General features: G+C 42.8%; 2 protein-coding genes across 3 annotated transcripts; both read right to left on the bottom strand.

Moving 5' to 3' along the window:
• Nucleotides 1-3,738: 3,738 nt before the first annotated feature.
• LOC123488975 (major facilitator superfamily domain-containing protein 6-A-like) lies at nt 3,739-11,813 on the bottom strand. 2 transcript variants are annotated; one of them, XM_045219702.1, is made up of 10 exons: nt 11,546-11,813; nt 9,550-10,868; nt 9,326-9,393; nt 8,586-8,933; nt 7,737-7,834; nt 5,532-5,693; nt 5,151-5,249; nt 4,854-4,939; nt 4,538-4,738; nt 3,739-4,119 (listed from the first exon to the last, which is right to left on the bottom strand). In XM_045219702.1, the coding sequence occupies exons 2-10, from the start codon at nt 10,864-10,866 to the stop codon at nt 3,868-3,870; spliced, it is 2,631 nt and encodes an 876-aa protein (XP_045075637.1). In that variant the 5' UTR covers nt 10,867-10,868; nt 11,546-11,813; the 3' UTR covers nt 3,739-3,867. The 2 variants fall into 2 exon arrangements, with proteins under 2 accessions (XP_045075637.1, XP_045075636.1); XM_045219701.1 differs by lacking the exons at nt 9,326-9,393; nt 9,550-10,868; nt 11,546-11,813 and adding an exon at nt 4,310-4,313 and having other exon boundaries at nt 4,033-4,119; nt 8,586-8,842.
• Nucleotides 11,814-12,046: 233 nt separating this feature from the next.
• On the bottom strand, nt 12,047-19,718 carry LOC121576050 (insulin-like growth factor-binding protein complex acid labile subunit). The gene is made up of 5 exons (XM_041889340.2): nt 19,514-19,718; nt 13,970-14,115; nt 13,366-13,709; nt 13,029-13,188; nt 12,047-12,878 (listed from the first exon to the last, which is right to left on the bottom strand). The coding sequence occupies exons 3-5, from the start codon at nt 13,692-13,694 to the stop codon at nt 12,303-12,305; spliced, it is 1,065 nt and encodes a 354-aa protein (XP_041745274.1). The 5' UTR covers nt 13,695-13,709; nt 13,970-14,115; nt 19,514-19,718; the 3' UTR covers nt 12,047-12,302.
• Between the last annotated feature and the right edge of the window lie 3,752 nt (nt 19,719-23,470).

Raw genomic sequence — 23,470 nt, 5'->3', positions numbered from 1 at the left:
ATAAGTGTTCTTTTTAAAAGTGTTCTGTACATTTTCACTGTTGTACCAATTACAAACACGTTTCACCGACACCCATGCACGTGTGAGCTTGTCAGCCCCTCACCCTACCCAGTAATAACAGCCCCCCACACACCAAAGGAAGCTTCCTGGTCTCAAAATGGTTAAGATGAAGGACATGAATAACACAGAAATTGTTATGCATAAATTAGAATATGATACATTCAATATTGACAGACATGAACAATTATGCAGGCGTTATAACACATTATGCATTACACACTATTACACTATAAAAATGAATAGTTTACTTTCATACTTGTGTTAGTGAGTGAGTGAAAAATAACATTTGTAGGTGAACCCTAAGCAGTATGTAATGTATAGCCCATTACTTTGTGTGTGTTTTTGTGTTCGACTCCATGAGCATCTTATGTCTGAGTGAACATGTGTGTGCGAGCTAAGTGTGGGCGGAAGTGTGTGTGTGGGCGGCAGAGTGTGCTGTCTGTGTGGGCGGAAGTATGTGTGTGGGTGTTTTTGTGTGGGTGGGGGTTGTCCGAAAAAAATGAGATAAGTACTGCAATCTTAGAAATGATGTGGTAGTATTAGTACAATAATCTTCAGGACATTTTTTAATCAATGTCACTATGTTGTTTGTGCAGCTATATGTTCATAAATGCAGCAGCTGAAAATTCACAGTGAGTTTTCCCAGTAAATAGTGGTCTGTCGATACAACACAGATGCGCCAAACTAGTACCTAATGACGAACACAGAGGCAGGCTAGGATTGATCGGCCCACACTCAGGGTCCGTTGTGGGCTTCTCAGAGTCATAATGAAAGGAGATTACATTTCTAAACCCAGGGGTTTTTACCCATGTGGGTGGGCCTACGATCACTCAGATTCCAGAGACCCCCTCACCACCCACCCCTAGCCATGCTAATGTGTGTCAAATGATCCTCCAATGTACTCACTCACTCACTCACTTATCCCCATCACGACTGGGCTGGCTCATAGGGCAGCAACAAAGGCTCTCCACTTCTGGCGGTCTTCCGCCATCTTCCCCTTCTGTGCACCAGCTCTGATGGTGTTGGAGCTCAATCTGCTAACACAGGAGGACATTTCTAACTATCACCTCACGTAGATGCCAAATCTAGACTTGTGCTCTTAAATGACAGTTTAATATGATAATTTATTTCAGAGACATTGTATTGTATCCTCAGTCTATCAAATATAACCCAGTTCCCTTTATAAAAACTAGTAGAACTGATGAAACAAACTATACAAACAAGAAAATGAGTAAAACTAATGTTGATATTCTCTTTGAAGCGAAAGCCAGACAATTTTGCATGATTATTGCCGTTAAGTTTTTGATCTCAACCCAACAGGCATGAAAAACAACTGCAGACGCTAGGGATTAGGATCCCCCCACTCACACGCCCACCCGCAAAACAAGTCCCTGACTCAATCACAAAACCTCAGCAACTTAGTTTGCCTTATATGTACTTTACAGTACTTATCCAAAGGGATGGGTCCGTTTCTCTCTCTCTGCACTTGACAAGAAACTGACGTACTAATTATTTAAGTGCTGAAATGTTAAATCAAAGATCAACTGCTTAGACTTCAATGAACCACTACTTAGGCCTAAATTGCTGTGGGTTGGGGAGTCATTCTACTCTTCCACACTGTCCTTGCTCCTTGGATCATATGGCTTTGCAGCCCAACAAGGTATTGGTGGGAGTAAGCATGGCTCTGAGCTCCCCTGCTGTGCCTCCTGCAGGCTAAGGCTGGGGCTGGTGTGGGCTGTGGGCTGTACTGATCAGCCCACGGAGAGGCTGGCCCTGTAGGCGTCATGTATGGTTGTATTGATGATGGTAGAGACAAAGCCTCTCACTGTGTCATACAAGGCACTTTTTCTCACTCTGCAGGACATCCTGGGTTGTGCTCAGTAGGGCACACAGACACCGTAGCAAAACTGTTTGCAATGGGAAACAACAATCTGTGCTCTAATTTGACACATTCAGTTAGTAGGCCTAGGCTATCTCTTTCACTGCGTTTAAACAATGTTTTCCATCAACTTAACAATATGACCCTGGTGACTGTATGTGCTCTTATGTATAGATGCATTGGACATCAGGCATTTTAATTTACTAGATGTTGTCAAAAGGTCCTAGGCCTACAATATACACAAAACACATAACAATAATAATAAAAAATAATAATTTATTTAACTTGTATAGCGCTTTTCATTAAATAAAATAATCTCAAAAACAAACAACACATTTAAATTGATGGTAGAGATGGATGTTGAATCGCTCTATTTGGCTTCGGATGAAAGGCTAGGAGTTGAGGCAGTGTAGCTTCAGCGGCGGGAGGGGGCATCAATGGTACAGCCAGAGAGAAACCAACACAGTCTGAATATTCCAATAATCAATTAACTGCCTCTCCACTATAGCATGTAGCACATGTTGGACTATCCTGGAGTGTTTTTAAAATATCACATAGGCCTACACAATATCACACCTATCATTCCAATGATCAGCATGATTATTACCACGTGTAGCTATTTCATCAGTGCAGCATTATCAGTGTACTGTGCAAATAAATAAAAGGATGCTGCTACAGTACTACAACAATCCCATGATGCCCCACTGAACATGGCAGCTGTCTGGTCCTATCATGTCCTAGCATGTTGGAGTGTCCACACCACAGGCATAAATAGGACCAGTCCATGACTCAACACTTTCAGCAAAGCCATACATACCCATAAGGCATTGCAGCGGACTAATGTATGTGCGAGTCTGTGTGGTCAAGAGTAAACAAATATTATACTTGTGATGCCTCAATAAGATCGTTGAGGAACAGGGGAATGTCATCATTTTTTATTAGACTTTGAAATGAACTGATTTATAGAGTACTTTGAAATGAACTGATTCATAGAGTACTTTGAAATGAACTGATTCATAGAGTACTTTGAAATGAACTGATTCATAGAGTACTTTCAAATGAACTGATTCATAGAGTGCAGCTGATGGAAAAACCTTCAGGTAAAATGTACAAATGATTAATTCCTTAGATGTAGACAACAGGCTTAACAATATTGGATAAGACAGCTGCCACGGTCAGTCTTGTCTCTTGAGACTTGTAGTATAATCACTTTATTTAGAGTAGGCCTACACTAATAATGAAGGGCATTATTTGCTGTGTTCAAAACAAAGACGATTCGGGGGAAACAGTCCAATTAATTAATTTCGTTCATCTTTTTCCATCAACACCGATATTAGCTTATTCTCTGCCGAGACAAAGGAAGTTGCAGATGGCATTGTGGTGTAGTTTCTGAGGAGAACACTATTACTGTCCTCCCATACACTCCCATCAGCAGCAACAGCAAGCACACCCTGACCTCAACCTCCACACAACACACACGCTTAGGGTTAGTCCTTGAATACGGTACACTACTGCCACCAAGTGTCTACTCTTGGGATTTTAAAAACATGCAAGAATAGACAGCTATAATATAATTGAAACACCAGAAAAGCAGTGAAAGTTAATGATTTCTCTACAAATACATTTTTATTGTATATATATATATATCATTTCATCCCAAGAGTCAAAATAATAACATGATTGTCAGAAGCTCGTGCAGGAAGACAGATGAAATAAATACATTACATTCTAGAAGGCAACAATCCCTTTTGACCCTTTCTAGATCAAATTCTATTTACACAATGTCAGATGACACACACACACAGAAAGCTTATCATTTGGTACTTTTTACAGCACAGTCATCGATGTTGAGTAGTACTCACTGCTCCTTACCCTTTCGCTACTAAGTACCTGCTCCGTTTCTAAACTCAACAACTCAAGCCTTTAATCTACTGCCGGAAAAGGGTTGGTACTAGACAGTTGATGTGAAGCCTCAAAGTTAACAGGTAAAAAGGCAGGGTGCTCCACAGAGTTCCCCTGGTCTGGTAGGGAAGAGGGCTGGGATTCTGGGTGCTCTGCGGGGTGGGCCTTGCTAGGTACGCTGCTGGGGAACCGTTATGGTGGTGTGGTAACTCCTGTTGCTCTGTGCTGTGTTCAGTCTCCACTGCCTGGTATTCAGAAGAGTTCTGATCATTTTGCTCCTGGCAACAGACAAGATAATATAACATAATTGGCTAATCCATCATGACAAAATGTTTTGGATACACTAAAGATATAACCAAACCATGCACTAAACTAGGAGACCAAACACAGGCACATAGGACATTTGACCACATTCACCACTGTCGAATTCACCTCTACAGTGCACACAAAGAACAAACACGGCCTCACCTTTCTTTAGTTCACAGGAAGGCGTGGGAAAAATCATTCACATATTGTCACTGTTAATCATATGACATAAACATAAATCCCATTGAAATAAAATATTTTAAAGGTTATACATTTTTTAAACATGAATTGGCTTTAAATTCATAAACTTTCGATTCGCACATCTGAGGACAAGAGTTCTCATTGAGATTTTACACATCTTTATAAGAGGACTATCATTCATCATCCTACCTGCAGTGGCTGTGTCTCAGAGGGTAGACTATTCTTGGTCATGCAGTACATCTCTCTGATCTGGCAGACAGCGAAGGCTATGGTGACCCAGGGGGATCCACTCAGCACCCAGGCCGGTCTGTTAACATCCTCCTGCTCCTCCTGGTGCTTGGTCTTCTTAGCCGGGGGTCTAGGGTCGGGGCGGGGCACCGTCACACCCACCTGGTAGTAGTAGTATTAATTAGTAGTATTAATAGTACACTTCATTGTCCCACAATGGGAAACTGGTTTGCTGAAAGAAGCAGCATATGAGCACAACAATTCAGAGAGTTCTGACCTGGCTCTGGTTCTGCATCAAGTCTATGGTAGCGATGGGAACCGGACTGGAAGGAACCGGAATGTTCTCTGCTAGCATCCTGTCCTCTAGTGAGGGGAATACAATTTAGGTTATTATTGTATGGTACACTGTTAAGTATAAGGGTGCTTTGCAGTTCTATAAAGACAATTTTTTATGCAACATATGGAGCAATCCATTAAACCCTTTTTGGTTCTATACAGAACAAATTCCTAAAACAGTGCACTGATGCAGGGTTTATTTAAGAAATATGGACTGAGGTGCTCTCCCCTCCCTCACCCTTTTCCTCGTTCTGTCCGGTCAGACATTGAATGAAGGAGAAGATGAGGAGTATAACCAGGGAAGCCATTCCAATCCCTCTGAAGGTCTCTGCAGCTCCTGGAAAAAGAAAGATGCACGTTACAGATACAGAACAAACCAAATAGTAGCACTTTATATTAAGGTGTCATTTAATGGGGTTATGAATGGTTTATACATCATTTTTAAACAGTTCATTATTAGTGGATACAGTATGTCGTTTATAAATATGTAATAAACAGTATAACTCATTGGTTCTCAAAATCATGTTAACATATAAAAACATGGCTATATGGCAGGAGTTGCTAAATGTCACTACTCAAATGGGACTGTCAAAAGGGGCTGTTGTTGTTGCATCCGTACCAAAGTAGTTGACGAAGACGCCCCCCACCATGGCCCCACAGCCCCGTCCCAGTCCCAAGTGTAGACCCTGGAGGATACCCTGGGCAGAGGTCCTCAGAGCTGGGGGCACCGCGGCACTCAGGTAGGAGATACAGGCAGCCCAAACCGACGCATGGGTCACACCTACATTACAAAGAGACAGACAGACAAAACAAATGTTAGAACATTTAAATACTGTGTGCTGCTCAGTTGGTAGAGCATGGCGCTTGCAAAGCCAGGGTTGTAGATTCGATTTCCACGGGGGACCAGTACAAAAAAGTCCAAAAATGTCTGCTCTCACGACTGTAAGTCACTCTGGATAAGAGTGTCTGCTAAATGACTAAAATGTAAATGATGCCAGAGGACAAACATTGATGGAGGTGTTAAACATTACACAGCTTATAAGGATAAATACTATTCTTCAAAGTAGGGCATTGTGGTGTAGTTTCTAGCGGTTAAGGGAATTGGGCCAGTAACCGAAAGGTTGCTGGTTTGTAGCCCAGAGCCGACTAGGTGAAAGATCTGTGCCCTTGAGCAAGGCACTCAACCCTAATTGATCCTGTAAGTTGCTCTGGATAAGAGTGTCTGCAAAATGAGAAAAAATTTAAAATGTTATACATTATTTTCGATACTAATGTCATACAGAAGAAAATGCAGTCTGTCTTGTAATATTAGCACAAATTTGAAAAACAATCTAACAGGAAACCACTTTTATTTGAGTCCTATGGATAAGGAGGTGTTGACACTTAGACTTCCATTCATCATCAGTCAGGCAGTCAGACTTCTCATTCCGTGACCACAGACTCAAACGTCAGATAGATATACAAATCCTTATGCTGAAGTCATGTGATGGTCATCTTACTTTGCTTTGTGGGCTGCAAAACCCTCCTAAGACACAGAGCTCAGCAAGAATCTATAGCACCAAAGCTAACAGTGCTTATCACTTATGACCAGTAATAACAAGCTTATTCTTACTTATTTATTGAGCGTATTATCAGTTATTACTAGAAGAATTGTCATGAAGCGTTTTTAGTAAACAAAATAAAGATAATCATTATATACACTACATGACCAAAAGTATGTGGACACCTGCTCGTCGAACATCTCATTCCAAAATCATGGGCATTAATATGGAGTTGGTCCCCCCTTTGCTGCCATAACAGCGTCCACTCTTCTGTAATGGCTTTCCAATAGATGTTGGAACATTACTGTGGGGACTTGCTTCCATTCAGCCACAAGAGCATTACTGAGGTCGGGCACTGATGTTGGACGAGTAGACCTGGCTCGCAGTCGGCGTTCCAATTCATACCAAAGGTGTTCGATGGGGTTGAGGTCAGGGCTCTGTGCAGGCCAGTCTAATTCTTCCACACCGATCTTGACAAACCATTTCTGTATGGACCTCGCTTTGTGCACGGGGGCATTGTCATGCTGAAACAGGAAAGGGCCTTACCCAAACTGTTGCCACAAAGTTGGAAGCACAGAATCGTCTAGAATGTCACTGTATGTTGTAGCGTTAAGATTTCCCTTCACTGGAACGAAGGGGCCTAGCCCGAACCATGAAAAACAGCCCAAGACCATTATTCCTCCTCCACCAAACTCTACAGTTGGCACTATGCATTGTTTTTGGTTAAAAAAAGACTGTAAAATCACCAGGAATTCAACTAAAAATGTGTTTAATAAAAATGTGTTTAATTTAGGAAGTCTGTTCCCAAGTGTTCCCACAAAAAAAGAAAAAAATACATGTGATCGTGTCTCAATGTAATCAGTGTTTGACAAGACCCATCCAACCTGCTCTTAAATAATATCTCATCTGTAACCACAGAAAGACAAACAGGGATAACATGGTCACTAGTCATATGACATTACCAGGATATCCTTATTCAATTTCCTTTTGGTGATACTGTCTTTTAATATGATTGTTTTTGATGTGATACTTTAATGGCCTTTTCACTTTAAATCAATATTAACATTCCTATAAAATGATATCTTATCCCATTCTTGTTTAGTTGGCATGGGAAAAGGTGTTTTATAAGGTAGCGATTGCTTGAAATAACAGAGATTCCTGTCCTAAGATGTACTTTACTGAGGCTCAATATCACAACCCTTAACTACAGACTCAAACTTGAACCTTTCCTCAATCAGATGTCAACAGGAAGTAATGTCACTGTCTGACCTGCTCTTTCTTACCTTGTAAGACCTCCATAGGCAGAACTATCCATGCATTCTCCAAGTAAGAAATGTACAGGTAGCGTGCTGTGTTACATGCCAAGCCAATGTACAAGACCCTAAGTTAGGAAAACAGGGAGGAAAGAAAGAAATTAGTGATGAGATTTTCAGAGGTTAGGTACTCTGAGCAAAGGTTATTAAGAAGAGGCAAACAGATAAAATAGGGTGATGTATAGAATGTATAGGCTTTTCAGGCTTAGAGCGTCTTTTGTTGCGTTAATTAGGATTCCATCGCAGAACACTCATCCAAGGTCTAAAGAGATGCCCTACTAGGCATAGTTAGTATGACTCTTTGCGTACAGTGCCCATTGAACTGGTGAGGCAAAAAGCACTGGCACAAATTCTTCCTGAGACCTTTGCACTAATAGGTAAATGTATTACTTGCGGGGTTATAACCACCCAAGATGTTAGAGAAGAATGTTTGAAACTTGTGCGTCAAAATGACATAGGTCACACAGAGCTGCCAGAGGGATGGGCCTCTCTCCTTAAACATAACACCACACTCTCAAATGTCCCTGCTCTGTGCTAGGTCTGTCTGTTTGTCTGACTATAGTATACGCTCAAGGTCTGTGTGACGTTCAAGAGGCACTCTAAATGAACACGATTGTTTACATGCGGCAGGTCTAGTTGTGGTGAAACGGGATAGCAAATGTGGAAATCCTCCGTTTCAGAAAATACTGTGTGCTTCGGTTGATGTTGTTGCTGCTGTTTTTGGTAAAATATTTTTTTAGAAGATTGATGGATAATGCAATATCCCTTCCACCACCACCCTCCCAAAAACAAGAACACCACCAAGAACCCCATCCTTACCTGATGTGTCCCACCAGTTCGATAAACTTATGACTGGTGAAGTAAGCAGCCAGCTCCGACACATGACTCAGAACCGAACACACACCAAACAGCGTGGTGGTCCCCTTCAGGTCCTCTAGATGCCAATACAGGAAGGTGAACACAAAGCCGTAACCGAAGCCCATGAACCAGGCCACGAACAGCACCGTGCTGTACTGAACACTACACAGCAGCCTGAGGAGGTCACTGTAGTAGAAAGGCTGTTCGGTGGTGGTGGACTCTGGGGTGATGGGGGTCTGGTCTGAGGTGGAGCTCTCGCTCCCCTCTGGAGATGCCACGTTCCCGTCAACCTGTGTGAAAAAGGTGTAAAACAAATAAAAAATGATCATAAAAAAATATATTAAAGCAGTATTTACTAAAGAAATTAGAAATACTATTTCCAGTTAGTGTGAGTTTTAATTTTCCAGTTGATTTACCTGCGGTATCTCTCTACCTCTTGGGGCCTCTGAGGCACATCCTGTCTGTAGTCCCCACTGTCAAATCAAATCCAACTTCATTTAAAGATCATTTAAAATCACCACACACTTTACATTAAAATAATTAAATGAAAGATAATAAAAACAAACAGCAATTCTATAAAATAGATGAATAAAAGAACAAAACAAAAAGGAAGTGTAAAATAACAAAATCATTGATTTAAGATAAAGCTAAAAAGGTGGGGTTTCAAACATAATTTAAATTGTGTCTGCCCCTATTACCGGTCAAAGTAGAATTGTGTTGCTACCACCAGAGCCAGACCCATCATCACTCCAAACACGATGAAGGCCACCTGGGGAAGGAATGAATGAAAGAGAGAATGAGTGAATGTATGAATGAGTGAATAAATGAACAAATTAATGAACTACATTTCTATTTACATATCAACTATGTCGCCCTTAGCGAGCCATTGCTTATTATTTGTCACATTTTCAATGTCATACATTACCTGATAGTTCTTATACTCGGGCAGGATGCAGCCGACTACGCCATCGATGAGCAGCGTCAGGTGGGTGTGGTCTATCCAGATACCCACTAGCAGCATGGTCACGCCCCAGCCAAGGGACCCCCACATTCTCTGCAGGCCATAGCGGTCCCGGTGCTTCCCCAGGTACTGTAACGTCACCGTGTCCACAATGGTGACCGCCGGCGCGCTGAAGAACTCCCCCACGATGATGACCAAGAGGATCAGGAGAAAGATGCTCTCGACCTGATCCTCGTTGTACTCAATGATGTACTCTTTGGGTTGGGTGGGGGCAGGGGTGGTGGTAGTGGTTGCCATAGTTGTTGTTGTAGTATTTGGTGTAGCTTGAGTGGTATTGCCCTGCTCGTGAGGCACCAATGTGGAATTGGTGGTGGGGGTAGGGACATGGGTGGGGTTTTTAGTGGTCAGTGGCATAGTTGTGGTATTCGGTAAAAGCTGAGTGGTATTGGCTTGCTCATTAGGCACCACTCTGGGTTGGGCACGGGTGGGGGTGCGAGTGGTTGTTGTTTTATTCTGCTTGTAAGGCACCACTGTGGATTGGGTGCTATTGCTATCAGCACCTCTCCTATACCTGCGGCGTACGCTATAGCCAGAATCAAGGCCATTCAAAACAAAAGGGAAGCTAGGAAAGTAACCTCGAAATAAATCCCGACGACTTCTCCTCGTGAGATTGGTGGAAACGTCCGGTAGCGAGCCGTTAATTGGTGTCATAGTCGTCAAGGGCAGTATTGGTGGGGCCACAGTGGTGACGCCCACCTTCTCCTTACAGATCATGGCAGCTGGTTTGACAAAGCCGATGCCACAGTTGAACACCAACCAACACAGCACAGAGAAAAGCAACAATGGCTTCCCTTTCTTAAAACGATCGGCCACCACTCCCCAGAATGGCGCACTGCAGAACTCTATAAAGTACCGGATCCCAACCAACAGTCCACTACGGCTTGGCGACATCCCTAGCTGCTTGTAGTAGACGGCTAGGAGTGGGTGCAGGGAACCGTAGGCTGCATAGAAGAAGAAGTAGAAAATCTTGGAGGTGAGGAGCTGGGAGTTGACTCTAAGGCACATCCTCTCACAGCAGCCTAGGTCTTTCAGTGGTGAGGCCATGGGTGTCTCTGGAGCAGACTGTGTGGCTGATGCTGCAGCAGACACTGAAGTGGAGCCTGGCTCTCGGTCGTTCTGAAGCTCCAGGGAAAGAGTGTTGAAGGGTTCGTCCAGGACGTACTTCCTCTTCTGATCTTCTTCATCATCCGACAGGATGAACACTTTGTCGTCTGCGGCCATCTCTGGAAGACAGGAAGTTAGATTCATGTTTCCTGTAACTTTAACAGTAGGCTTCATTGATTATCGAAAACATACAGTCTATGTGTAGCAATATTGATGTTACTCATATTGATGTTACACAGGAAACAGAAACCACTTGTTACTTATTGACTTCATGTACTTGATGTGCTGGTTAACAATATGCATAGTAAAGTTTGCTTAACTATATATCTTTGTCTGACGTGACTACAACACAAAGCATATTGAATCACTATGCTATACAGTAAATATGTTTAGCATGGCTAGAATTGGCTACAATAAAGATTAGGCTATCAACAAGTTGCACACGGTGTGTAACAAATATAGTAACATTGTTACAACCTAAGAACTCATGTTGCTCGTGAGTGGGTATGTCATATCAGAAGAACCGGTGAAACCGGTACAAAAATACATTTCACCGTCCAATGCGGAAGTATGAACGAAACGCATGTTTCACTGTCAAATAATGAACAGTTCACATCAAATTGAAGACATAAAAGTACAACGTTTACTTTACGCAGTGGTAAACAGCGCACTTAAATCATAATATTGTAGATTCGCAATAAAATTTAAAAAATCATCAAAAATGTGAATTAGCGCAGTTTCTCTTTAACTTGGAGAATATGAGCTTGGACGCCCATGTTCTTCTCATCAATCTTACCTGCAAAAGTCACCGGTCGGTGTTCCTATTCTTTCAACTATGACTACGCAGGTTCGGCGGTGGCAGTTGTGTCTCTCAGTCTGAAATCGAACGCTTTCTGCATTGCTTACAATACAGCTTATTCCGTTGTTATCCTATGCATGCATGATACAGATGATATACCATACGTAATATCCTTAAAGACTCGTGCAAATATTCCGATCCACAACCACACCCTAGTTCAGGCCATTTCGCCTAGAAGGTAACTCCGAACTCAATACACCGAGAGGATGGGCCTCGTGTGACGTCTCTGCTATCTGTTAAAGTGAACCCAACCTCCCAAATACCGTAAATGCATAAGAGCATGTTTATAACAAAGAGTAAAGGCAAGATGTGCAATTGTTATTGTTTCTAAAAATCTATAAAATCTATAACATTTATATTTCCTACATCATAAAGGAAATAGATAGAATACAATGCAGCTAGTGCACCTTTCAAATACGTTTAATTGAACATGTTTCACACCTGTAGTATTGTTCATATTGTATGTCAAAGTATCTAATAGAACACTACAAACTCTGGTATTATTACAAATGCAAAAAGTGTGCATATTGAGTAATTGATAAATACATTTGTGTACAATAAATACATGGTGAAATTGTACAATAACCTACTAAATGTCCTTTAAAATATGGCAATAACTGTCTCTGAGAGATATTTTCTTAATGTTACTGTACAAGTGTATCAAAGGATTGTGTTGCCGAGAAGAAGTCAATCCCTAGTGATCTGAGTCAGACAAGTTGCCCTGCTCCGTCCAATGTTTTCCCCTCTTCTTCTTCTTCTTTCTCTTCCTCTCCGCCATGACGATGGCCACCAACACTGTTATCACCACGGTGATCGTGATAATCAGCACAATAACCATCTCGGCGATACACAGCTCCGTATCCACATCCATCAACCTGTAGTTCGCTAGTTCTGTCGGAGCATTACAGCTAAGATTATAGTAATCATCCAAGAACAGTCTTTGAACACTTCTAAGTTTATGGAACACTCTCTGTAGGTCACAATTGCAGCTCCAGGGGTTTCCTTCCAACAGGATATGGGTACTATAGGTGTGGATGCTTAGGAAGGTCTTGAAGTAGATGGTGCTCATCTGGTTGTGGGCCAGGTTGAGCAGGGCCAGGGAGGTCATGGGGGTGAAGACACCCTCTTGGGTCTTGTTGATCTGGTTCCCCTGCAGGTTGAGGACCTCCAGGGACTTCAGCATGGAGAACATCCCGTTGTTTAGGGAGATGAGATGGTTGGCCTCCAGGTGGAGCTGCCGCAAGGTGGACATGGAGCCGAAGGACCTCACCTGGACGGAATAGAATAGAACACAATAGAATATAATAAAATAAAACACAACAGAATAAAACAAAATAGAACACAATAGAAAATAATAGAATTGTATAAGTCATGTATCACCTTATTAGATGTTGTTCAATAAAAGTAAAAACAACCTCACCTGGATGTTATGGATGGCGTTGCCGGTAAGGTTGAGCCTCTGTAGGCCATCCAAGTGCATGAAGCTCCTGCTGTCCAGGGTGTGCAGGTGGTTGTGGCTCAGCTGCAGCTCCCTCAGAGCATTCAGGCCCAGGGAGAAGCTCTCGCTCAGGGACGAGATCCTGTTTAATCAATCAATAAATCAATCAATGAATCTCTCCATCCATCCATCAAATTGAATTGATAAAACCCTTTTGACATGAACAGTTGTCACAAAGTGCTTTACAGTAACCCGGCCAAGACCTCGAAGAGAAAAAACAGCAACAAGAGCACAGTGGCCAGGAAAAACTCTCCACTACCTGTTCCAACTCAGGTCCAACTTTTGAAGGAACTCTAGCTGGGTGAAGGCCCCATCAGCCACAGCGCTAATGTTGTTGTCGTTTATAAGCAGAACCCTCAGTTTGCGTTCCATTTGGAAGGAACTCTCCGGAATAAAGGTTAGGAGGTTCATAGATAGGTCCAGGTGTTCCGTGTAAGGAGGGATGTGGTTGGGCAGTTGGGTTAAGAGGGCGTTAGTGCAAGTGGCGAGTTTCAGTTCCTCGCGACAGTCGCAGCCTTTCTCGCACGGGGTGCTGTGAGACTTGGAGTAAATCTCCATCAACAGAAGGAGATGAAAGAGGTACTGCATTTTGGCCCCTTAGACCTGGAAAAAAGAGACAGAGAAAGTGTGGTAACACTTTACATAAAGTTGTTGTACCTGTGTAGTAAGGCTGTAAGTACACTAGCAACGACAGTCTATTTATGTAGTCATTTTTGAACTGGAGTAATGGAGTTCAGCAATTTAGCCCTTAACGTTCAGATGGTAGGCTACCCCTGACACAACGGTCTACAACAAAGCATCCATTTTGACCAAATATGGCAATTTCGCCATAATAAAATAAAGAGAAAACATGAATGCCTTACCTGTGTGAGGAGCAGCAGATCTGTCTTTATTCACCCCACTGTTGTTATATCAATAACCTGTCTGAGGCAGGTGGAAAACGTACAGAGAGGACCAGATGCCCCTCAGAAGGCAGACAGACGGGTGGCCCTATTGTTCAGGGCTGTTGCTGTTGACAGGAGAGAGAGAGAGAGAGAGAGAGAGAGAGAGAGAGAGAGAGAGAGAGAGAGAGAGAGAGAGAGAGAGAGAGAAGGAGAGTGAGAAGGGGAGCTTGTCAATAATTCACATCTCCGATGAAGAGGGGGCTGGAGAGGAGAGGGGTTTTAAAGAGATTGCTTGTAAACTGGGGCAACATCTGAGAATAAGGCGACACTTCCTTCTTCGAAACATGAGTGTGTGGGTTATGTGATTTAAGGACAGCAGGTGTCTACAGGGGTGGAGGGGAGTGAGATGATCTTCACTTTATGTAGCCTAGTTGATTAATCAGATATTAACCTGTTGAACTGCAGTGAGAAAGATTATAGTAATTCCAACCCAATCCCTAACCTAGTTTGATTATCTATCCTTCAATCAATCATCCATCTACATTAATCTGACATCTCAGTTTATCCACATAAGCCTTTTCCTGATCACCATGTGAAAGACAGAAATTGTTACTTCATGATGGATGCTTGTGGATAGCTAGCTTCTCCTCTACTTATCTGTTGTCCTGTGTACCTCAGTTGGCAAGTGCATGGCGCTAGCATCCACAAGGCTGTGGGTTCAATTCCTGGGTGTATCAAATACACACATAGCCTACTAAAAAGGTATGTATTCACTGAACTGTAAGTTGCTTTAGATCAGGGTTTCCCAAACTCTGTCCTAGGGCCCTCCCTGGGTGCATGTTTTGGTTTTTGCCCCTGTACTACACAGCTGATTCAAATAACCAGGACCCAGGACCGAGTTTGGGAAACCCTGCTTTAGATAATAGCGTCTGCTCAGTGGCATACATAATCTAATGACTGTAGATCAGGTGTCTGCTATGAAAGAGAATTTAGACAGAGTTGTGTAGGGGTTTGAGTTTCATTCTGGCCCCTAGTTTACTTTCCAGCAAGACCTGACCTGAGTCTGTGACTGGAAACAAAGTACTGATATTTCAATATAACAGATCTTTAGTCTGCAGCGCCCCACAAATTGTACACTGAACAAAAATATAAACGCAACATGCAACAATTTCTGAGTTACAGTTCATATAAGGAAATCAGTCAATTGAAATAAAATCATTAGGACATAATCTATGGATTTCACATGACTGGGAATACAGATATGCATCTGTTGGTTACAAATACCTTTAAAAAAAAGGTAGGGGCGTGGATCAGAAAACAAGTCAGTTTCTGGTGTGACCAACGTTTGCCTCATGCAGCGCGACACCTCCTTCGCATAGAGTTGATCAGGCTTATGCATGCCTTACGTTGTCCGTAGTTTATGCATGCCTATACCATACGCCACCGCCACCATGAGGCACTCTGTTCACAACGTTGACATCAGCAAACCGCTTGCCCACACTACGCCATACACGCTGTCTGCCATCTGCCCAATACAGTTGAAATCGGGATTCATCCGTCCATGAAGAGCACACTTCTCCAGTGTGCCAGTGGCCATCGAAGTAGAGCATTTGCCCACTGAAGTCGGTTACGACGCCGAACTACAGTCAGGTCAAGACCCTGGCGAGGACGACGAGCACGCAATTGAGCTTCCCTGAGACGGTTTCTGCAGAAATTATTTGGTTGTGCAAACCCACAGTTTCATCAGCTGTCTGGGTGGCTGGTCTCAGACCATCCTGCAGATGAAGAAGCCAGATATGGAGGTCCTGGGCTGGCGTGGTTACACCTGGTCTGCAGTTGTGAGGCCGGTTGGACATACTGCCAAATTCTCTAAAACAACATGGGAGGCGGCTTATGGTAGAGACATTAACATTCAATTCTCTGGCAACAGCTCTGATGGACAGTCCTGCAGTCAGCATGCCAATTTCACGGTCCCTCAAAACTTGAGACATCTGTGGCTTTGTGTTGTGTGACAAAACTACACATTTTATAGTGGCCTTTTATTGTCCCCAGCACAAGGTGCACCTGTGTAATGATCATGCTGTTTAAACAGCTTCTTGATATGCCACACTTGTCAGGTGGATGGATTATCTTGGCTAAGGAGAAATGCTCACTAACTGGGATGTAAACAAATTTGAAATACATTTGAAATAAATAAGCTTTTTGTGTGTATGGAACATTTCTGGGATCTTTTATTTCAGCTCATGAAACATGGGACCAACACTTTACATGTTGCGTTTATATTTTTGTTCACTATACTTATAGAAGACTGACTGGACAGATTATAGATCATATTTAGTTACATGCCTAATGCAAAGTAAGTGTGTGCAATTGGTATTCAGTGGGGAGAACAAGTATTTGATACACTGCCGATTTTGCAGGTTTTCCTACTTACAAAGCATGTAGAGTTCTGTCATTTTTATCATAGGTACACTTCAACTGTGAGAGACGGAATCTAAAACAAAAATCCAGAAAATCACATTGTATGATTTTAAAGTAATTAATTTGCATTTTATTGCATGACATAAGTATTTGATCACCTACCAACCAGTAAGAATTCCGGCTCTCACAGACCTGTTAGTTTTTCTTTAAGAAGCTCTCCTGTTCTCCACTCATTACCTGTATTAACTGAACCTGTTTGAACTCTTTACCTGTATAAAAGACACCTGTCCACACACTCAATCAAACAGACTCCAACCTCTCCACAATGGCCAAGACCAGAGAGCTGTGTAAGGACATCAGGGATAAAATTGTAGACCTGCACAAGGCTAGGATGGGCTACAGGACAATAGGCAAGCAGCTTGGTGAGAAGGCAACAACTGTTGGCGCAATTATTAGAAAATGGAAGAAGTTCAAGATGACGATCAATCAGCCTCGGTCTGGGGCTCCATGCAAGATCTCACATCGTGGGGCATCAATGATCATGAGGAAGGTGAGGGATCAGCCCAGAACTACATGGCAGGACCTGGTCAATGACCTGAAGAGAGCTGGGACCACAGTCTCAAAGAAAACCATTAGTAACACATTACGCCGTCATGGAGTAAAATCCTGCAGCGCACGCAAGGTCCCCCTGCTCAAGCCAGCGCATGTCCCGTCTGAAGTTTGCCAATGACCATCTGGATGATTCAGAGGAGGAATGGGAGAAGGTCATGTTGTCTGATGAGACAAAAATAGAGCTTTTTGGTCTAAACTCCACTCGCCGTGTTTGGAGGAAGAAGAAGGATGAGTACAACCCCAAGAACACCATCACAACTGTGAAGCATGGAGGTGGAAACATCATTCTTTGGGGATGCTTTTCTGCGAAGGGGACAGGACGACTGCACCGTATTGAGGGGAGGATGGATGGGGCCATGTATCGCGAGATCTTGGCCAACAACCTCCTTCCCTCAGTAAAATCATTGAAGATGGGTCGTGGCTGGGTCTTCCAGCATGACAACGACCCGAAACACACAGCCAGGGCAACTAAGGAGTGGCTCCGTAAGAAGCATCTCAAGGTCCTGGAGTGGCCTAGCCAGTTTCCAGACCTGAACCCAATAGAAAATCTTTGGAGGGAGCTGAAAGTCCGTATTGCCCAGCGACAGCCCCGAAACCTGAAGGTTCTGGAGAAGGTCTGTATGGAGGAGTGGGCCAAAATCCCTGCTGCAGTGTGTGCAAACCTGGTCAAGACCTACAGAAAACGTATGATCTCTGTAATTGCAAACATAGGTTTCTGTACCAAATATTAAGTTCTGCTTTTCTGATGTATCAAATACTTATGTCATGCAATAAAATGCAAATTAATTACTTAAAAATCTTACAATGTGATTTTCTGGATTTTTGTTTCAGATTCCGTCTCTCACAGTTGAAGTGCACTGTGTGCAATTACAGACCTCTACATGCTTTGTAAGTAGGAAAACCTGCAAAATCGGCAGTGTATCAAATACTTGTTCTCCCCACTGTATATAGTCCCGTGTAGCTCAGTTGGTAGAGCATGGCGTTTGCAACGCCAGGGTTGTGGGTTCGATTCCCCCGCTAAATGACAATAAAAATATATACATTATTGTAACAGTCCATAAAATATACAGTTGAAGTCGGAAGTTTACATACACCTTAGCCAAATACATTTAAACTCAGTTTTTCACAATTCCTGACATTTTAATCCTAGTAAAGATTCCCTGTCGTAGGTCAGTTAGGATCACCACTTTAATGTAAGAATGTGAAATGTCAGAATAATAGTAGAGAGAATGATTTATTTAAGCTTTTATTTATTTCATCACATTCCCAGTGGGTCAGAAGTTTACATACTCTCAATTAGTATTTGGTAGCATTGTCTTTAAATTGTTTAACTTGGGTCAAACGTTTCGGGTAGCCTTCCACAAGCTTCCCACAATACGTTTTTGTTTCATCAGACCAGAGGACATTTCTCCAAAAAGTGCGATCTTCGTCCCCATGTGCAGTTGCAAACCGTAGTCTGGCTTTTTTATGGCGGTTTTGGAGCAGTGGCTTCTTCCTTGCTGAGCGGCCTTTCAGGTTATGTCAATCTAGGACTCGTTTTACTGTGGATATAGATACTTTCGTCCCTGTTTCCTCCAGCATCTTCACAAGGTCATTTTCTGTTGTTCTGGGATTGATTTGCACTTTTCGCACCAAAGTACTTTCATCTCTAGGAGACAGAACTCGTCTCCTTCCTGAGCGGTATGATGGCTGTGTGGTCCCATGGTGTTTATACTTGCGTACAATTGTTTGTACGGATGGACGTGGTACCTTCAGGCGTTTGGAAATTGCTCCCAAGGATGAACCAGACTTGTGGACGTCTACAGTTTTTTTTCTGAGGTCTTGGCTGATTTCTTTTGATTTTCCCATGATGTCAAGCAAAGAGGCACTGAGTTTGAAGGTAGGCCTTGATATACATCCACAGGTACACCTCCAATTGACTCAAATGATGTCAATTAGCCTATCAGAAGCTTCTAAAGCCATGACATCATTTTCTGGAATTTTCCAAGCTGTTTAAAGGCACAGTCAACTTAGTGTATGTAAACTTCTGACCCACTGGAATTGCGATACAGTGAATTATAAGTGAAATAATTTGTCTGTAAACAATTGTTGGAAAAAGGACTTGTGTCATGCACAATGTAGATGTCCTTACTGACTTGCCAAAACTATAGTTTGTTAACAAGAAATTTGTGGAGTGGTTGAAAAACAAGTTTTAATGACTCCAACCTAAGTGTATGTAAACTTCCGACTTCTACTGTAAACTTTTTACTAAGTAATATACTACCCTAATCATGTTTGGATATCTTTACTTTTCGAATAAATGTTTTACTATCAATCTTACTGAAACATCACATTACTCTAATTTTCCCTATGCCTTTTCTGTTTGTAGATTAACTTCATTTGCATCAACAAGATGTTTTGAATGATTTCAATACAGAGAAAGCCAAAAAAGTCAAACACATATTGTATGTAGAGGAAAGCAACAGTCAGTGTAAAGGGAATAACACATACCTTTTCCTGCTTGTCCTTTGACACAGTATTTGATATCCAGTGACATCCAATGTTTTATCTGTTGTCCACATGTAAGAGCAGAGAGAAGGCCGGTCCTGGAAAGACTGCATCTGTAAGTCTCCCCTTATAAGTCCTCTAAACAAAGGATTGTCTCTGTCAGAGCCACAAGATTGCAGCTGTAAAAGACAACCTCACAGGGGCTAAATCAATGTAACTATCTCTAGAAGTAGCCAGCAGCATCAGAAGATTTGTGAATCACTGTAAGAAAACCACTGATGAATTTGTCATCCCTGCCCCGGATTACACAGACACAGTGATGGTGACGTCACTATGCTCCACATTGCTCTTGATCTGTCCCAGTCTCCCAGAGTCCCAACTGTCACTGTGGTGTGATAGAACAGGGGTTGTTATGGAGACACCTGTCACCTGCTCCAGCTTAGCTGTGGGATACATGATTGATTGAAGACATGATTTGACCAACAGCTGGAGCAGTTGGATTGAGAAAAGGTCCAATGGAAGATCACAGGTGCTGGGATGACCTCCCTAAACATACTATATCATGGTTCTGTAGTAGGATATGCAACTTTACACACCTCTACACACCACACTGCCAGAGCTGTAGAGACAATGTATGTGTCAGTGATAACAAGGCAGCAGAAATAATTTGCGAAATCCACATTATAACATCAGACCCAGTTATTTCCAATTCCACCCATTCCATAACCAGGATTAAAGATAGTGGTGGATGAATGTCGGTAAAAATATACATTAGCTCTACATGGATGCCTGAATCAAATCTTTATTAGAACCATTATGCAGCCCAAACAAACAGAGCATAAATGGGTTGTGGTGGTTGTGACGTCATGACTCCTCCTGTGCTTCTGTTGTTGTCCAGCAGAGGGTATCAGTCACTCATTTACAATCAATGCTCACACCATGCTATTGTACATTCTACCTTTGAATTTGGTACTGCATGTACCAACTGCCAATGTATTTTTGCTGTCATGTTGATCGTGTCAAATGAAGAGTGTCACGTGGTATTCAGGTAGTTTCCTATCCTCATTGTATCCCAGCGCAATGGCACCCTATTCCCTATATAGAGCACTACTTCAGACCAGAGCCCTATGGTCCCCAATCAAAAGTAGTGCACTATGAAGGGAATAAGGCTCCATTTGGGACTCAAGCAATGTTTGGGTTACCAGTTTGGGTCACATTTGATCAGCACATTGAACAACATTAGAATGACTGTGTGAGGACCTCTATTCCTGCCAATGACCCTCACAGATGCAAGAGAGAGAGAGAGATGGAGTGAAAGAGAGAGAAATAGAGAGAGATGGGGAGAGAGAGAGAGAGAGAGAGAGAGAGAGAGAGAGAGAGAGAGAGAGAGAGAGAGAGAGAGAGAGAGAGCGAGAGAGAGAGAGAGAGGGGGGACTCATTATGTTAGCTTTATAATGTTTGACAAGAATGAGGAACAGGGGGTCGTCACAGAGCTTTATTACTGAAAGGAGAAACACAGAGGAACAAACATAAAACAATAGGTTGAACAAGTAAGTAGACCTACCAATGATCCTGTGCACTTTCACTCAACAGACAGAAGCTTATGGCAATTTGAGCAGTTTAATTTTAAATAGAATATGTGTGGGTCATCAGAGTTTATGGGAATATGTGAGAAAGAGCTGTGAAAACAGCCACTTTGCATTGCAAGCCAAGCTGTCTAAGCTGTCCAGGCTGTCCAACAAACTTGGTAACATTTGCAACAGTGTAACGTAACTTACTGCAATGTTCTTATTGTTAGCTGTAGGAACAGACTGGGAGCAGCAGGATGGTCAGACTAAACGTTCCCACTAACCGACAGATCAAATGTAGCATATGTGGAAGGAAGAAGGAGGGAATTAACATAGCCAGCGCAGATTGTGTGCGACTCATGTCGGTCAACATTCAGCCACAACAAGGGGAGTGGGCCAGGGATCCACAGATGTGGCCCTGGGACTGGGACTGGGACTGGGACTGGGACTGGGACTGCCATGACCCGTTCCTATGAGGTGTTAGTAGAAAACACGTCCCTCAAATACAGTACAGCCTTCTGTTAGAAGAAATGGTGCTATAGGCTATAGGCTATATAACTAACATGGCTCAACTGGTTCAATGGCTCGCTTCATAAATGGACCCCAAAAATATTCAGATATAGCTAGAAATGCAAAGCAGCATATTTTTTTTGCAGTGTACCGCCTCTCCCATGCCTCTCAACTCCTACAAAGGAATTTGACAGAGAAAGCTCAAGGAATATCAGCTAAGGCAGCATAGATGGGACATGGCCGTTTGTGTGAATATGAATGGTTTACGTTGGTCGTGGTGGTAAATAGCGCCCTGTGGCACCGGGCGGCGAGCCAGCCAAGCGGTAAAGAGACACTAAGGCAGGAAGCAGGCCATGCATGACTGGAGACCTGCTTCAGCTGCGCAGCGTATGTGTTGTTGTGGCCCAACAAATTACATCCGCTGTTTGAATGACACACACCAAACACGCAGGTCCAGCCAGCCCACAAACACATGCTCAGTCACGCTCGCATAACGCATAACACACATACAGAGAGAGATACAGAGAGAGATACACACACACGCACACGCACACGCACACACACACACACACACACACACACGCATAACACACAGCAGTGACCTGTTCCAAATATACAATCCTCTATTCTATTTTCCAGTCATTCATTGTTGAATGTGGGTCAAAGGGACACACAGGAATTTGTTTTTATTCCTCCTTATTCTGTTATGTGGATATTACAATGTGTGACATAGAGACATGTTGAATTATATGGACCACATTTTTCTTGCCATGTGTGGCTCAGTCGGTAGAGCATGGTGCTTGCAACACCAAAGTTGTGTGTTCGATTCCTGCTGTGGCCACCCAATACAAAAAATGTGCGTATGCATGATAGTAAGTTGCTTAGATAAAAGCGTCTGCCAAACGGCATATATTATTTCTATAAGGTATACCTCTTGTGTGGTATTTGGCAAAGTTATGCAACAGATCCCATTGGTTCATGCAGTCAGCGACTGAGTGTTTGTTTTTTGGAGAGGATTTCATCAAACCTGTGAAACTAATGTAGTGTTAGGTAAACTCAGGAGTAAATTGTTTGTGCAAACATAATTTAATATGGGACTGTGGTATTAGGTGGATTGTGGTTACACTGTGACTCTTTCACAGGGTTTTGGCAGGAATTCCTAGCACTTGCCTTGATTGTGCAAGGCACACACACACACACACACACACACACACACACACACACACACACATAAGATTTAAGATGACCATACATCTGACTGAATCCTTAGGATTTTATCTTCATTGTCTAAACTGTCCATGGAGGGAATTACACTAAATAAATCATAAACAGATGAGATCAGAATAACAACCATATCAGAACCACGGAGGACCAAGGAACATTTGCTCCCTCTCAGAAAGCCTTAGATTAAACCAAGAGATATTCACTTTCACTTGGCTAACCCAGATGGTCAGTGAACCTGAAAATTCAGAGAAAGATGATGCACAGAAATGGGCAGAGATGGAAAAGAAGGAACTAAGCAGGGAAAACCACCAGGAGGGAATTTTTGGAGAAAGGTCACTGTGATGATGGGGTAATTCATACGTAAATATTTATATGTGTCGTTCTGCTGAGGAACAGGCTGCATCAGTGCGTCAGAGGCTGACTCATCGGTCCATCTGGGTTGAGAGGGGAGGAATGAATTCCTATGGGTTTAGAGGCAGAGAGAGGACAGAGAGGGAGGGAGGAGTAGGGGAGAAGGTAGAGGGGACAGAGAGAGAAGAGAGACAGTGAGGGGAGAGAGGGGAAGGGGAGGGAGGAGAGGGGAGAGAGGGGAAGACAGGGAGAGAGAGGGAGAGAAGGGAGAGAGGGGGAGAGAGGTGGAGAGAGGGAAAGGGGAGGG

The sequence above is a fragment of the Coregonus clupeaformis genome, unplaced genomic scaffold, assembly GCF_020615455.1.
Source record: "Coregonus clupeaformis isolate EN_2021a unplaced genomic scaffold, ASM2061545v1 scaf2640, whole genome shotgun sequence".
Lineage (NCBI taxonomy): Eukaryota > Metazoa > Chordata > Actinopteri > Salmoniformes > Salmonidae > Coregonus > Coregonus clupeaformis.
Note: the sequence above shows the minus strand (reverse complement) of the source record. Positions and strands in the feature narration are given on the sequence as shown.